The 15903-nt window shown below is 44.5% G+C and overlaps 1 protein-coding gene across 3 annotated transcripts in view; it reads right to left on the minus strand.

Annotated features, from left to right (window-relative positions):
- The window catches only part of ASXL2 (ASXL transcriptional regulator 2), an 88244-nt gene that overhangs the window by 42785 nt on the left and 29556 nt on the right, over positions 1 to 15903 (minus strand). For 2 of the 3 annotated variants that reach the window (XM_090136485.1, XM_031596011.2), the window contains exons 3-4: positions 8906 to 9014; positions 5667 to 5823 (exon numbers count right to left, since the gene is read on the minus strand). In XM_090136485.1, coding sequence (XP_089992611.1) covers positions 5667 to 5823; positions 8906 to 9014 — 266 coding nt within the window. Of the gene's footprint in view, positions 1 to 366; positions 1825 to 5666; positions 5824 to 8905; positions 9015 to 15903 lie in introns of those variants that run through there. The other variant, XM_031596013.2, reaches the window with a different exon arrangement.

The following is a 15903-nucleotide window of genomic DNA, read 5'->3' on the forward strand; positions in this document are numbered from 1 at the left end:
GAGCTCACTGCACTTCTTGTTCGTGGAGTGCATTACAACAACAAACTGCAAGTTGCCCCAAAACCATAGTGAAAAGATGATAAAAGCATCTGGAAGTGAGGTATTTACACTTAAAGTTTCAGGATGATTTAAAAGAATGTGAAACCAAAGTGTTTTGGTTTTACAAGCACTGCACCGCATCCAAAAAAGCTGTGCTTTTATTGTCAGTCTCAAAAGGCGACAGCTGAGAAACTGTTTCCCATCAGGGCCAAAGAAAAGATATCTGTGTCTCACTGCCCATCATCACAGAGCCAAAAAAGCACCCGCTCCATCCCCTACAGTGCAAATCCACAGCAGCAGCTGCCCGCTGGAGCAGCATCCCCTTACCTTCCAGTGGAATTGCACGGAGCTGCTCCATGAACATTATTTCTTCTGCTTAAAATCTGCAATCTCGTGGCTTCCTCCAGCCTTCTGCTTATGCACAGATGTACAGACAATAATGCAGGAGGGTTGTTTTAAATTTTTTCCTCTGTGCTCCTGATTGGCTCAGCGCAATGCCCATGTGGGTCTACAAATGCGAGGTTTCTACCCTTTTTAAAATCAAAGTGTCAGTTTTGCTGCTGTCAGAGCACTTTATTTTTGTACATATAAGGAAGTGGCTGTTGATGTTATCTGAATGTGCTTCCTGTTTTATATGTATATGAGCAAAAATAATGGCACGTTAAGCTGAGCAGCAGTTTCAGAGAGCTCAAGTTGGAGCCTCCGAGCAAAACGCAATAATGGGAGCACACCTCATCTGCTCGCTGTCTACCACGGTTTGCACTCACTTCACTGATTCCCATCAGAGATCTGTGCTCTCCCAACAACACCCCTCCTCCCCTTGCAATAAGCTGCATGAGCATCACTTCCTAATGAGGTTCTGGGATGCTTCCAATCGCAAAGGGCTCACCATACCTCAACTACTGCACAGGTAATAAAGCAGCCAGGCAATGCCACCAGAGCACTCTGTCTGAATTTGGGCTATTAGTGTGGTTTTTTTAAACCAGGAAGGAGTCCTCCAAGTGTTTCATGTAAGCATCCAGGAAGTGGCCGTGTAGGAGTGCTGCGTTCCAGAGCTGATGCTGCGGAGCAAAACGCGATGGGAACCTAATTGGAATTTAATGTCTTTTTGGTTATTTCAAAGCAGGGCAAACAAATGTATGACTAAAAACTTGCTTCTGGGCAGAAATTCTTCCATTCTACCTCTGGGATATTAAATGCAAGTTATTTTTTATATATATAGCAATACAATTAAACTGCAGGTTTTGCTAAATGAAACTGAAAGAAAAAAGACTTCCAGATGCATGCAGAAGGTGAAACCTATGAGCTGAAAGCTATGGAATAAAACAACACCAAGAGCACAACAATCACAGAAGGGCTTGGGTTGGAAGGGACTTCAAGGATCATGAAGCTCCAACCCCCCCACTGCAGGCAGGGCCACCAAACTCCACATTTAATACTAGACCAGGCTGCCCAAGCCTTGTTTCCAAACCTAAGTATCAAAGGTGCATCCAGCCCCAGACCCTGCTCTGACCACCACTGCATGGCATACACAGCATCCCAGCTCCCCCCTCATAGCCTGGAAGGAAAACCAGCACTGAAATTCTGGGGTGGGTGGAAAGCTGGTCTATGTTCTAATGGTTTGTATTTTTAAAGATACCATTTGTAATGAAGTTATCTTTATATTCTGGACTATCACTACATGTTTTTGAAACCTCCCATGAAACACACAGGTACTGGAGGTCTCATGGAAGAGCTGTCAGGTTGAATAATAGGAAACATTTCTTTTCTGAAGGAGTGGTGATGCAGTGGCACAGCTGCCCAGGGAGGTGGTGGGGTCACCAAACCTGGAAGTGTTCCAGAACCCTGGGGATGTGGCACTGAGGGATGTGGTCAGTGGGAATGGTAGGGTGGGTTGGGGTTAGACTAGAGGATCTTGGAGTTCTTTTCCAACCAGAATAGTTCTGGGATTCTATGAACAAGGTACCCTGCAGTGTCTGAGAGCATCCAAAGGAGCAGGGCCATGTCGATGCACAGCTGCTCGGTGGCAATGAGATGAGAGAGAGTAGAGGAAGATCACAGAGAAAGTAAACATGCCCTGCAAAACAAAAGGTACAGAGGTCACTAGCAAAGCCAAAAGTGCCCAGGGGAAGCCCCTGTTGTTGCTGACTTCCTACTGCTTGTCACTGACACAGTAGCAGAAAAAGTCACCAAAAATGGTAAATTTGTCAGGATGGCTGAATTTGTCCCTGTGCAGAGAAACAAAGGAATAACATGTGGCCAGGCAATATGAATCTTTTTTCACACTGTGCCATAAGAGGGAGCTTACTAAGAGCCCACACTCTCATAAAAAAGCCTTTGAAAGAAGAAAGTACCAGAGAACGAACTTGTTTATGACTTCAAATGTTCTTTTGTGTAACATAAGCTTGAAAAATGTTATTTTTGTATGGAAATTCTGACTTCTGGTTGAGCAAAGTACAGGTTTTTGTGTTTTAATAAAGAAAATCTTCAGAGAGAAATCTCTATAAGAATTTCACACACCATGGCACAGTAATATTAAGCTTCATAAAAAGGGGAACCATACTGAAACACGGAAACGACCTACAAAGAAATTAAGCAGTGCATCTAAAAGGACAAAGCAAAAGCCAATGGCAAAGACATCACTTAAATTAACCATAATAGCTTCCTGGAGAAAATGTTTATCAAATGTGACTCCAGAGTTTGAAATATGCTTGTCTGGTTTAGCACCAGGGTGAAGAAGATTACTGCAGGGTGCCTGAGGAAGCATGCTCAACCCACACCATTCAACATACACAAAATGAAAATTGGGCACACACAGCTTGTTGGCATAAAATGTTCTTCTGCGGCACAGACTGAACTGCAGAGAACTGCAAAAGGAGCTCAGAGCACTGTGGGAAGAGGCAGTGAAATAAGGGATAATTCTGAAAGGATAAAAGGCAACCTAAGGGCCAAAGAACGGAGCCCACATGATGAGCTCAGAAATTTACTTTGCTGTTAAGGAATAGACTTAACAGACATGTAACACCAACAACACTGAATCATGGAATTGTTCAGGCTGGAAAAGACATCTCTGATCCCCAAGTCCAACCCCAGCCCACCCCACCATCCCTCAGTGCCACGTCCCCATGGTTCTGGAACACCTCCAGGGATGGTGACCCCACCACCTCCCTGGGCAGCTGTGCCACTGCATCACTGCTCTTTCAGAGAAAAATATTTCTTAATATCCGGTCTGACACGGACAGTCTTTAGAAAACGGCCCATAAGAACCTAACAAGGTTCAACAAGGCCAAGTGCAAGGTGCTGCACTTGGTTTGGGGCAATCTGAGGTACATGTACAGCTGTGAATCGCTCCATCCATGGAGGAGCCCAAGGTCAGGCTGGATGGGGTCATGGGCAGATGCCAGCCCACAGCAGGGGCTGCACCTGAATGGTCTTTAAGGTCCTTTCCAACCCAACCATTCTGTAATTCTATGATGTACTGCCTCATATTGCTTTTCCACCTGTTCCCTGAACAGAAGTCCAGCACTTTCAGCCAGAACAGGATTTATAGGACTTACACTGAGCTGTAAATACAGAGACTCTGCTTCCATTTTCACTCTTGCAGTGCCCTGCTGGCACAGGGGCAACTCAGGCTGCACCGAGCTCTGCTGGGCCTGGCAGCAGCTCCACACATCTGCAGCCCCAACAATTCATCGCACAGAAATGCCCTCCCTGCTCCAGCACAGTGGTACAGAGACTTTCTTAACAGGAAGCTCAAGGAGAACATCATTTCCGCTCAGAACCTGTGAATGCCTTTGTGTGACACTAAAAGGTTAGTTCATTAACAATTAAGAGCTGCTCAAACAAAGGAAAACAAACCTCAGGGGAACAGAAGGAAAATATTCAGTGACACCACTGACCATAGCCACACTTTTAATAATGAAGTTGGCTTCGAGTGCATTAAAGCATTGTGATTCCTAGAAAGAAGAATAATCAGTATCTGGCCACAAAAGAAGTGCAAAATTCCCTTTTTTATTTGTATTGGAACTGCTAACTTCAAATCTTCTGCTTTTGAGCTCTGGGTAACTTTTGCCACCTTTTTCAGCCTATAGATTCCCTTCCTTCTTCCTCTGGTTCTCAAACCACACGGGCTTCTGTTTGCTCTGACAGCAGTAATGTAGAACATTTACATAAAAGACATGCACATATTGATAGGCAAACAATCTCTCTGTAAAATTTTTGCACTTCCTTGCAAGTTTTTTACATAACATCCCATTTTGAGGCTTTGTTAGGAATGAAAGTATTTTAGCCAGACTACTCACACTTTCTCTTTCAAAGGATTAATGTGGAGTCAAGTCTTACTTCTAAACTTTTAATAATGCCTATTTTTGTAGTGTTTTAAATGCTCACAATTCTATCTCACAATTTCCTTTGGTTTTGTTTACTTGCACTACATGGGAAACCCCAAACACGGTCGGGTCCACACAACCCCAGCTGACTCAAATGCTATGTTGCATGGCTCCAGTAGTGTCACAAAACTGCTTACGTGCCTCCGCTGCTGCAATGGAAATAAGCTTTTCATTTTGTTGCATTTCAGCCAGGAAATTCTGTGCATGACTGAGTAGAAAAGGAAAGGATTAGATTAAAGGGTAAAGCAGCTGTAACAGCAGCAGCTACACTGAAGGACACAGGAGTACTCACAAGAGAAAGGTGCAGCCTCTGCTTAAAAGAAAGAGCAAAGGACTTCTAGTAAATGTATATCACATCCTCAAATTTTATTTTATATATACATATTTTTTTTAATTAATTCAGCATTTAAGCAGATACTTGACCCGAATTCTGAAGGAGGAATGAAGATTCAGACACTGATCAAATGAATGGGTTCTGGAATTAGACGTGGGCAAAGGAAACTGCAATGTGTTACTAATACATGATGCAACCACTGACAGTATCCAGCCAGACACCGTGTCAAGATACCAGGATTGAAAAGGGAGTGGAATGCATTATTTCCTCTGCGTGTTCTGCCCTAACATCAAAGACATTCTTCTGCAGAACGTTCAGAATTTAGGTACTCTTGAAACATTGCTGAACTTTACTGTATTATTTAAAAGCGACTGACGTTTGAAAGTGATTAAATACTCAACTGTACAGAATACCTAAATATTGTTGAGTTTGTGAGGGAAAGAAGTCCAATGCAGGGAAATGGAGCCCAGACCCACAGCCCCATCAGTCTCCATAACAAGCTGAAATCTCAGAGCTTCTGTGCTCACTCCTAGTCAATGCTACTATGCAATATTGCTGAGAGAGGCCACAATCAGAAGGTGCAGTGGTCTCAGGAAAGAAGGGTTAGAGTTAGGCCTAGGGCTCACTATACAGGGTTCAATACAGGGCCCAGGGTAAAGAGAAAACCTGGAAAAAAATAGTGTCGCAGTATGCTTGTATCAAGGACACTTAATTGGAAATACTTTTTCTTTGGTTTCAAATTATGCTACGCTTATGACACAAATTCAAGTCAGGAGCACAAGCTGTAAACGAGACTTTAGGCTCCTGTAACATCCTGTCTTTATATGGCAACAGATGGGATTGGCAAAAAGCTGAAAGTCCTTCACAGAGCCCATGATATCATCTCTCCTGAACAGGAAAATTACCTTTCCTTTTCCACCTGCTTTTCTTCCCGTCCTTGTTTGTGCACCCATCACTGCTGCTGCTGCTGCTGCTGTTCTCAGAGCTCTGTGAGTCAGACTGCGCATCGCTGCTTTCCTCTGAGCCATCTGAGAGCTCCTTCAGCCCATCCGGAACGTCCTTCTGCAAATGGAGCCAGCAGGTCAGTAAACCCATGTAGCAAGAAATTCCTCACTTAATAAAATATTTTTCCTTCATTTTCCTTCAGTTTCCTTCATTTAGCCAGTGCTAAAAAGTCGTCGACTTTTTATGCTGCAGAGATGTGTGAGATGTGTCAGAGCAGCTCAGCTTCAGGCCTTTCAGTGCTTTCTGCTAGCCCACATAAAACACATGCCTGCTGGTGTGGATCTTGCACTTCCTTGTCACCATCTCACATCTTCCTACCTGCATACCCACTGTAGTTGCCTATCCCCAGTCACCACTCTGTAACATACCACAATGACCTGCAATGCACTACAACACACTGTAAGGCACCTGCAGGTTCACCATTCTCACACATAACATTTCAGGCTGATAACAGCCAGCCCTTGCTGCCTGTCCACATCTAAGCCCAGGCTGCCCTCTAGCGATCACCACCACTCAGATTTTAACCTACACTGTCATATTAATGCTAATTAGCAACAATGCCTTGACTTCTGCAAGGAAGAATTCTGCTGGAATTACAGCTCTGTATTCTTTCTTAGACACATAGCTGCAACTTCACATTACTGTACAAGCAGGAAAGGGCTCAGGACTGCTGCACAAATTAGGGGTGTGTGTGTGTGTGCATCCTTTTGTCAGCCATCAACTGGACAGTGGATGCTCAACACCCCAGGTACAGCTGGAAGTAGTCACAGCATCTCTCCCTTCTCCTGGAGGCAACTGTCCTTTCTCTGAAGTTACAGCTGTGACTAGTCTTTGCTTGTATGTCCAAAAAGTGATTCAGATGCCACCAATTTCACCAATTTCAATAATTCCAGACTTTTTTCCACCAGAGAGGTGACTATTAACTGGGTCAGATATTGAATATTTTCATCCTTTACTGCACAAATGCAGTTCTTCTAACTGCACATAAAAAATTACTTGCAAGTCACGAGGGAAGAGAAAGCATCATGAGAAGCATGGAAAAATCTATTTATACCAAGTGTCACTTAAGCTGGTGAAGACTACACTTGTGTACTCCTAATGCCCACCTTTCCTTTATTCTTTACCTTCTTTAAAGCATAACTTTTGGAGAGATAATGTTAGTCACTTGGCACCCAGCAATTATACAGTCCCTTATTTCAGATTGTTTCAGGATGTCTCCTCAGTGATGTGCCACAGCTGACCTTGCTTTGACAGGAGGTTGGACTCTCCAAGGGCCCTTCCGAACGCCTGCAGACAACCTCCAGTGCTCTCCTTCCAACTCTGCCCCTTCCTCAAGACCTTCTATCGCCGTGCCTTGTCTGCACTGACCATCTGGCCTTCTCTCAAAACTTCCCAGAACCATAGAATCATTAAGGTTGGAAAAGATCATTTAGTCCAACTGCAAACCCACCCCCACTGACAACATCCCTCAGTGCCACATCTCCACGATTCCTGAACGCCTCCAGGGATGGTGATCCCACCACCTCCCTGGGCAGCCCGTTGTAATGCTTCACCACCACTCTTTTGAAGGAAAGATGTTTCCTAAAATTCAACCTGAATCTCTCCATGTGCAACTTGAGGCCAACACCACTCATCCTTCTCACTGTTATCTGGGAGAAAAGGCCAACACCCACCTTGCTACAACCTCCTTTCAGGTAGTTGTAGAGAGTAATGATCTCCCCTGAGCCTCCTTCTGCTCCAGAGGAAACAATCCCTGCTTCGTGAGCTGCTCTCCATAACATTTGTGCTCCAAGCAAGATGTCAATGCACGATCTTCATTAACATAAATTCCTCTAGGCACCTTCACCTCCCCCTATTGTACGTCCTGTTTTCAAAGCAGAAGTGTACCCTAAACTATAGAAACATCTTCTCTTTATAACTGTTCTTCTTTCAGTAATTAAGCTTCCTTCGTTTACTGAACCATATGGAATAATCAAATAAAATCTGGTCTTCCAGTTCCTATAAATACTTCTGCAAGATGATGTGCTCTGTTTTTATCACCTGTGGTGAGCTCGATGGACTTCTCCAAACATCAGGTTAGAAATATTCCTACAGACTGGTATCTTTCAGGCTACCGGTGAACAGGAAATCCAGTTGTGGGCCTTTCTGCTGCAAAGGGGATAATAAGTACAGGGGAAGCAGTAAATACAAGCACATGGGGACATGAGCCAAATGGACAGAGGTATAGGGCATTGCCAATCACCAAAAGGCTCCAGCCACTAAATGGGGGAAAAGTAGGATGCTCAAGCAATAACTTTACAAGTAATAAGATGGGAAAATGGAGAAACACAAGGGTTCCACTCGTCTGCCTTGGTCTGGATTTCCAAGAACAAGAAACATGGAGACATGGCACTTCAGGACATGGTTTAGTGGCCTTGGTGGTGATGGGTTGGACTACACAATCTTAGAGATCTTTTCCAACTTTAATGATTTAAATATTACAGGATAAAACAAACAGTACCTCAGAAGTTACTACTGCTCTCTCTGGAGCATGGATTGAGAAGAAGAACACGGCTATAGCAGACACAACCAACACTGTAGAGATCTATATCAATAGGAGGAATCTTATGGCAAAGTCACCAATTTCAAGAACATAGAAAACCAAGAACAGTGAGAGCAGGCCTCATCTGAGTAGTGTAAGTGGGGAAAAGAAACCAGAAATAGAGATTATTTTTAGAAGAACAAATTAGCTACACAAAGGATTCTATACTTTTTTCCTAGAAATACTTCCTGTCTGCTATTAATAGATTAAGGACGAGGGACTATTTCTTTTCTAGATATGAGTGGAGTAGTGATAACATTACTTTTTTGTGGTTATAATTTTATTACAATTTCATTTCTGGATGATAATTAACACCAGCAATCTACACCACCGTGAACAAAAACTAGCACTATTTTGGTTCTATTTTCTGCACACAGATGATCACCAGCAAGAATGAGAAGCTCAATGTTTGTGTTTGGAGGTACAGTTCACACTACAATCCATGGTACTGAGGAACAGTTCCCTCTTCCCTACATTGGATTACCCTAGTGCAAAATATCTGTAAAGGAACAAAAGCCAATGAGCACTCAAACAAGACTGCCCAGCTGAGAAACTTACCTTCAGAGTGTACACTCCCATCCGCCCTGGAACCTTATAGAAAATGCCCTCTTCCCCTCGGGAGTTCGTATGTAACATAGCATTCAGGCATGCAAGAGGAGAAGTCCCACTGAAAATAAAGGCACAGGATTAATTTTTGCATTTGTATGGACAGAATTCATTTTCTGATGGGAGTCACAACCCCTCACCCAATGACCAAGCATGCACAGAGCACAGACCCAATGGGTATTCCCATTGATACGAGTTGAATCAGCCACAACAAGCAATGGTGAAACCAGCCTGACGTACCCATGCTCCAGTTCCAGGAAAAAAAGCACACAAGAAGCCTCCGTGCTCAGGCCCTCCACCTCTTCTTTGCAGAAGGTCAAAATGGACACTTATTTCTACAGCTCCGAGTGCAAAAAGCTGCATCTCTGAAACTCAGAGCAGATCTGTTGCAAGCTAACTACAGACTGCAGAGATAATCAGAATTCCCTGCTTTTTTTACATGGCAGAAATGAGTTTCACCCAGTTCCTCCAACACTTAATGTCTGCCATGGCTGAAGCAGACAGCTGAGGGTCAGAACACCAGCACCTCTGCTGAGAGCTTGTGCTCATCTCCAGACAGCTCCAACTTCAGCCAGCATCCCCATCCCTGGAAAGAAGTGTCTCCTGAGTGCACTTACACTAAGTGAGAACATCATCCCACACCAAGCCCAGCCCTGAGCTCTGCTTCCATTCCCCAATGGCCAGAACCAGCAGCATTACTGCACATTAGGCTGACTTCACTACAGCCATGCAGAAGCTTTGCAATCCTATTCCTCACCTCTTGAAAGCTAAAGGGTCACCCTGGAAGCTACAACCCAGTACTGTTTCCTACAGCAGTCTCATATTCTTTTCAAAGGTGGTGTTTTTCAACACAGAGCCTTTCCCTTCCTTATGCAAAACCCATTTCTGCATTTAACTGCACACAAGAAGTCCACCTGACCTTGAGCTCATTCCTCCTAAAAACTTGATCAGGGCAGCAGATCAGAGCTAAGCCAGGCATTTCACAAGAACCTAGGCAAACCCATGCTCTGAAAGCTCAACAAACAACCAAGTTTTGGCATGACCCAGCTTTACAAAGGTTAGAATAGTCTGTTATTCATACTATTCAGATAACTAGTGATAGAATGAGGTGTGATGTCCTCAAGTTGCACATGGGAGGTTCAGGTTGGATATTAGGAAACATTTCTTCTCCAAAAGAGTAGTGATGCAGTGGCACAGGCTGCCCAGGGAGGTAGTGGGGTCACCATCCCTGGAATTGTTTGAGACATGGAGATGTGGCACTGAGGGATGTGTAATAGTGGTGATGGGTTCTATGATTCCAGGATCCCACGCCTACTTAGTTCCATTGTTTAGCAGCTTACCCATTATTTTTGCTATAATTTCTTCTCACGTTCACCTGTCTATCATTACCTGCCTTCCTCCATAGGCTCCTTAGAAACCTGGCACAAAGCTAACACCATTCTAACCTTTCACACTTCTAACTGAAAATTTTACCGGTTAAAATCCACTCAATAAATCTCACGTAACTTTCAGAAAGCTGGGTTCAGTCTGGCTATGAGGTGCATGTCCCCCTTGTGGCATTTGCTTTGAGCCCTTCCTGCCACAGCCCTACTCAGGTCCCACACCAGCAGACACAGACCCTGCTGGGACACCCAAACCTCCCATCTGGAAAACACATCTCCAGCACACCAGCACAACTTAAGGCCATTATCACTTGCTCCCACTGTTGAACCCCAAAACCAGCAGATAGAAGCACATGAAGGGAAAGAAGGGTTCCCACATGCTTCAGATGCACCATTAACAACTATGGGACTTCACCCACACCTGCACTGCTGCCATTTGGGGCTGTGGTTGGTTGGGCACCACCAACCACGAGGTCCTGGTAATGTGCAAGATACTTCATAGGCCTCAAAGCAGGATTCAGCCTTCAGAATCGTATAATTGAGTTGGAAGGGACCTTTAAAGGCCACCTAGACCAACTCCCTGCAATGAACAGGGACACCTACAGCTCCATCAGGTGCTCAGAGCTCCATCCAACCTGACGTTGGGTGTCTGAAGGAATGGGGCATCCACCACCTCTCTGGGCAACCTGTGCCAGCTCACGAATCAAAATGACCTTTTCTTTGGTAAGAATGTTTGCAAATGGAACTAATCTAGTGCATGATGTTAACTGTTCAGTAGAAGTAGGTACAAACTTAAGCCAGTTTTATGGCATGCAACTGAAAGTTTTCTGTTTTGGTTTTTCTTCTGCAGTACATTTCAGCTCGGGAAGCAATAGGGAGTTACACATCCACCCACCCAAAGCTGAAATGCAAAAGGCATGTTTCAGTGCACCATCAGGAATCCTTGCAGTCACAGGTGCTGCCTCAGCACACAAGCTAGCACTCACCTATACTCACCAGGTGACCACCCAGCACAGTGAGGACTGAGCACATACACATTCTTGAACTCTGCATTACCAGAGCAGGCACCGACCTGTTAGCTGTACATCTATATGCAGTGTTTATAGTTGGCCAAAGGGGTGGTCCTCCATGAGCCTTTAGAACCATTTCATCTACGCTGTGCTGTGTGTTAATGACCTGGAAGGTGTCTGCTCTGTCACTTTGTTCCCAACCACTGTCCCACTATTGCTGTACTCAGCACTGCTTGCCACTGTGACAGCTTGAAGGTAGCTAGCTATGAGACCAACAGCATAAGAAATGCATACTTGAAGCTCTCACCCCTCAGAGCACTTCTCTAAGCTACTTCCCAGCAGATGCATACATACCAAGCACCCTTTCTGAGAACTGTCAAATTTCAGCCTTCGTTAAATCATGGCCTCTTACATTCCATATGAAATTCAAAGCTTCTTCAGACTGAACAGGAGAAAAAGGAGCTTGAAAATGGTGAATGTTCACGAGGTAAGGGTGTGATATCTCTATGGTGAACATGCTCAGTGGGAAAAAAAGATGTGTAACACTTCTTTCCAGGCTTTCCAATTCCACCACTGAGCCCTTTGTAACCAGCCCTGCCCTGAGACCTCAGGGACTGAGCAGTTTTTGTTCTGATTCGAAAATAAAGTGCGACAGAATCATTTTTGTTCAGCCACCTGTGATGGGATGCTGGCCTGACACCACAAAGAGTTCTCATCTCTGCAGTGCTGGAACTCAAACTTGCACTCAGAACATGATACAAGGCATACTTATCCATCAGAAGGCTCCTTTATATTAAAGCTCCAGTAGTAATTTGTTAGCAGAGCGCATGGCCAGCAGCTCCCTGCCTTGGAGCAGAAGCACCACAGCTCCAGCAGGTCCTGCAGGCATTATGTGCACTGGTGCTTGGCACAGAAATGCTGCTCAGAACCCACTTCTGCACAGCTTGGGGTACTGAAGAAGAGTTAATGATTGTTTTGCTGTAAATGGAAGTTTATACAAAGTGCGCCCAGCAGCGAGCATCCACCTTTCACATCTTCACTGCAATTTCATGGAACTTGACAAAAAAGGCCCCAACAGATCCAGCTGTGTTTAAGGGTGAGGGATTTCCCCATTTTTGAGCATCCCTTCCTCCCCATGTTCCCTTTGAATCAGACATTCACACAAAAAGCTTTTGGTACATTAGCACATTAAAACAGGCTTTAAGACCCAATTGGTTCAGATCAAGTGCCAGAGCAGAGAGGCATGGTAAGCAGATGCCACAGCACCAACTCAAAGCTTGTTAAAACAAATATAAGATTCAGAAGCAGCACATTCTATGAATAAAGCAGAATCTATGCACAGACAAAGATGCACAAAGCCATCATGCAAACCAAGTGCAAACCCAAGACTGCACAGCGATGTGAATTTGGTGAGACACTGAGCATTCCGTGCTGTTAGCCTGACACTTCCACAACCTGCAAGCAGGCTTCATGTTTGCATTATAGTTAAACATAAATGCAAACAGCATACAGCGAAGGCAGGTTAGTGCAACAAGCATTGACACTAGCTACAATGCTTTGTTACCATGCCCACGTGAAACAAGCAGGGTTCTTTAATTAAGGCTTGTGCAGCTTGTGTTAATACAGAACAGCTTCACAACAATCAGCAGTGGTTCTTACCTTCTGGAGTTGGAGTGCAACCCAAAAAAAGGAGAGAAACACCCCTTTAAAAACTTCAGCAAAACAATTTCTGATCATTAATACGAACCCTCCTCCCCATCCATCAGAAACAATTTTTATTTATTTGTTTTTAAAAAGTTTTGGGCAGATCTGCAGTAACAGTAAGACTAAGTTATATCATCAACACCAGCAGAGAAAAGGAACACGTGTATCTGTTGGGCTTCTCAGTTTATTTTCTACAAATCCAACAAGAGACACTGGCTTTGGAGGGCTTTTTTTGGTGGGAGTAGATTTAGCTAGAAGCTTTTCATGCTACAAAGTTAATTTTAAATCATCAACACTTAAAAATCCTATGAATGTGTGCAAGATGCTATTAGGAAATATTTATTCAGTGAAAGAGTGGTGATGCATTGGCACAGCTTCCCAGGGAGGCAGTGGGGTCACTGCCCTTGGAGGTGTTTGAGAACTGAGGGGATGTGACACTGGGGACACGGTGGGGATGGGCTGACACTTGGACTCGATGATTTTTCAAGATCTCTTCCAACCTTCATGATTCTAAGACTAAACTATTGCACCAACAACACAAGCAGTGCCTATGTGGACCTGTACCACAGTGCAGTACAAGGCACTGTAAACCCTTAGGTCAGGCTCAGCTAAGAGGATGCTACAAAGCTCTTCAGCCCACAATAAATTTGAAGTTCACTTATAGCTTTAATTAATGGCCTGGCATGACAATTGAATGTGACCTACAGGAACGCAAGGATATTCCAATATCCCCTGCTGAGTCCAGAATAAGAACAAAAAGCCCTGCAGAAGCTCACTGATTTTCTTAAATACTGTTTACAGACAAAAAGCTTTATGTTCAAAGCCCCACTTAAACAGTGTCCATATGTAAGGTACTTGTATGTGTGCTGCTCTCACTCACCCTTTAGGGCCTATGCAGAAAGACTTAGTGTTTTCTGATCGGAAAGGAAGAAATCAGACAAAACCACCCTATGGGGCTTTTGGGGCAAAGAATTAAGACTTCCAAATCTTTGGCATACCCCCACAATTTTCTCATTTCTGCTACAGAACTATCAGCTGCTTCCAATCAAAAATAAATCCTACTTCTATCTGTCTTATGAGATCCCCACTCCAGTGTTTTCCAGAAAAAAATGCCAACCTGCTGAATTCCTGCAGCATTCATCACTGCACAATTACACCCCATGTTTCCCCTTGCACTAGGGAATATATGCCATCATGGAAAAGCATATGCAATTTTATTGTAAGGAAACAGCAAGAATCTCTTCCCGAGACTGCAGTAGTAGCAGAAATGGAAGATGTAGTTAATCAGGGATTTGATACCTTTGTCAAAACAACTGCTATGAACAGAGTCACACAGCAGAGCTTTTCCCTAACATAATGAATGCATTTAGCAGTCCCTGCTAACAGAAACATGATCTCTCCCCACAAGCATCCCTTGAAGAACTATTTTTCAAATGAACATTTTCCCCTATACCTGCTATTGATATCACTTACAACTCACCTCCATCCTTCTGCACAGATATGGGTGCTACAGAAACTGGTGGCTACTTTAACTTTTGTTGAAATGTTCATCAAGCAAAGAAAGAGCCCTCTGTGGGCTTGCTGGACCCAGAGTGGTTTTAGGAGGTGTCAGTACTGGGTGTGATCTTTAACATCTTAATTAACTGGATAAAGGGACAGAGTGCACTCTCAGCAGGCGTGCTGGTGATGCAAAGCTGGGAGGAGTGGCTGACACACCAGAAGGCCGTGCTGCCATCCAGTGAAACCTGGATAGGGTGAGAGCTGGGCAAAGAGGAACAAGGAGAAGTGTAGAGTTCTACACCTGGGGAGAAATAACTACATGCACTAGTACAGGTTAGGGCCTGAGCTGCTGGAGAGGATGTTTACAGTGAAGAACCTGGGTGCCCTGATTGACCAACAGTTGACCGTGTGCCCCTAATGGCCAAGAAGGCCAGTAGAACCCTAGGGAATATTGCTTATAACATGGCCAGCAGGGCAAGAGCTCATCCCCTCTGCTCTGCCATGGAAAAGCCATATCTGAAGCACTGAGCCCAATGCTGGGCTCCCCAGTTCACGGGGGACAGGGAGCTGCTGTAGAGCCCAGCAGAGGGCTGCAGAGATCATGGGGGCCTGGAGCATCTCCTGATGGGGAGAGGATGAGAGTTCTGGGGCTGTTCAGCCTGGGGAAGAGAAGGGGAGAGGGGATCTGATCATCAGTATCTGAAGGGTGGGGGTCAGGAGGATGGGGCTCTTTTAGATGGTACCCAGCAACAGGACAAGAGGCAAAAGGCACAAACTGGAACCCAGGGAGTTCTGTATAAACACGGGAAAGAGTCTCCTTACTGTGAAGGTGGCAGAGCACTGGAAGAAGCTGCCCTGTGAGGTGGTGATGTCTCCTTCTGTGAAGATACCGAAAACCCACCTGGATGCTTTCCTGCATGACCTGCTCTAGGGAACCTACTTTAGCCCCTGGCCACACATATCACCAAAAAGCTCCCTGAGAGCCCCTGGCTGCCTCTTCCCAGCACTGATCCACAGCCTTCACACTGCTCCAAACAGCTTCAGCCTGTACTTCACAGCTGGGATTTCATACAAATTCCCATTTGCTGCAGAGACATGAATGCCTCAAACCAAATGCAATGTTCTGGTGACCTTCAGTTTAAAAAAAAAAAAACACCTGATTAGTTGGTTATTTTCTCCAGAAAAAGCCAAATCCAACTTCTTAACGAAAGGGAAAACACACCAGAATTTACTGTATCAGCATTTATTGCTCTTTCTGCCAGTCTCTCTTTTGAGCAGTAATGGATGGAAGAAAGCTGAAGAATCCTGCACTTAAGATGAGCCTGCCTGTGATGCTATCTCGAGGACACTTTCC

This window comes from Phasianus colchicus, chromosome 2 (genome assembly GCF_987193195.1).
Source record: "Phasianus colchicus chromosome 2, bPhaCol1.hap1.1, whole genome shotgun sequence".
In the NCBI taxonomy this organism is placed as follows: Eukaryota; Metazoa; Chordata; class Aves; order Galliformes; family Phasianidae; genus Phasianus; species Phasianus colchicus.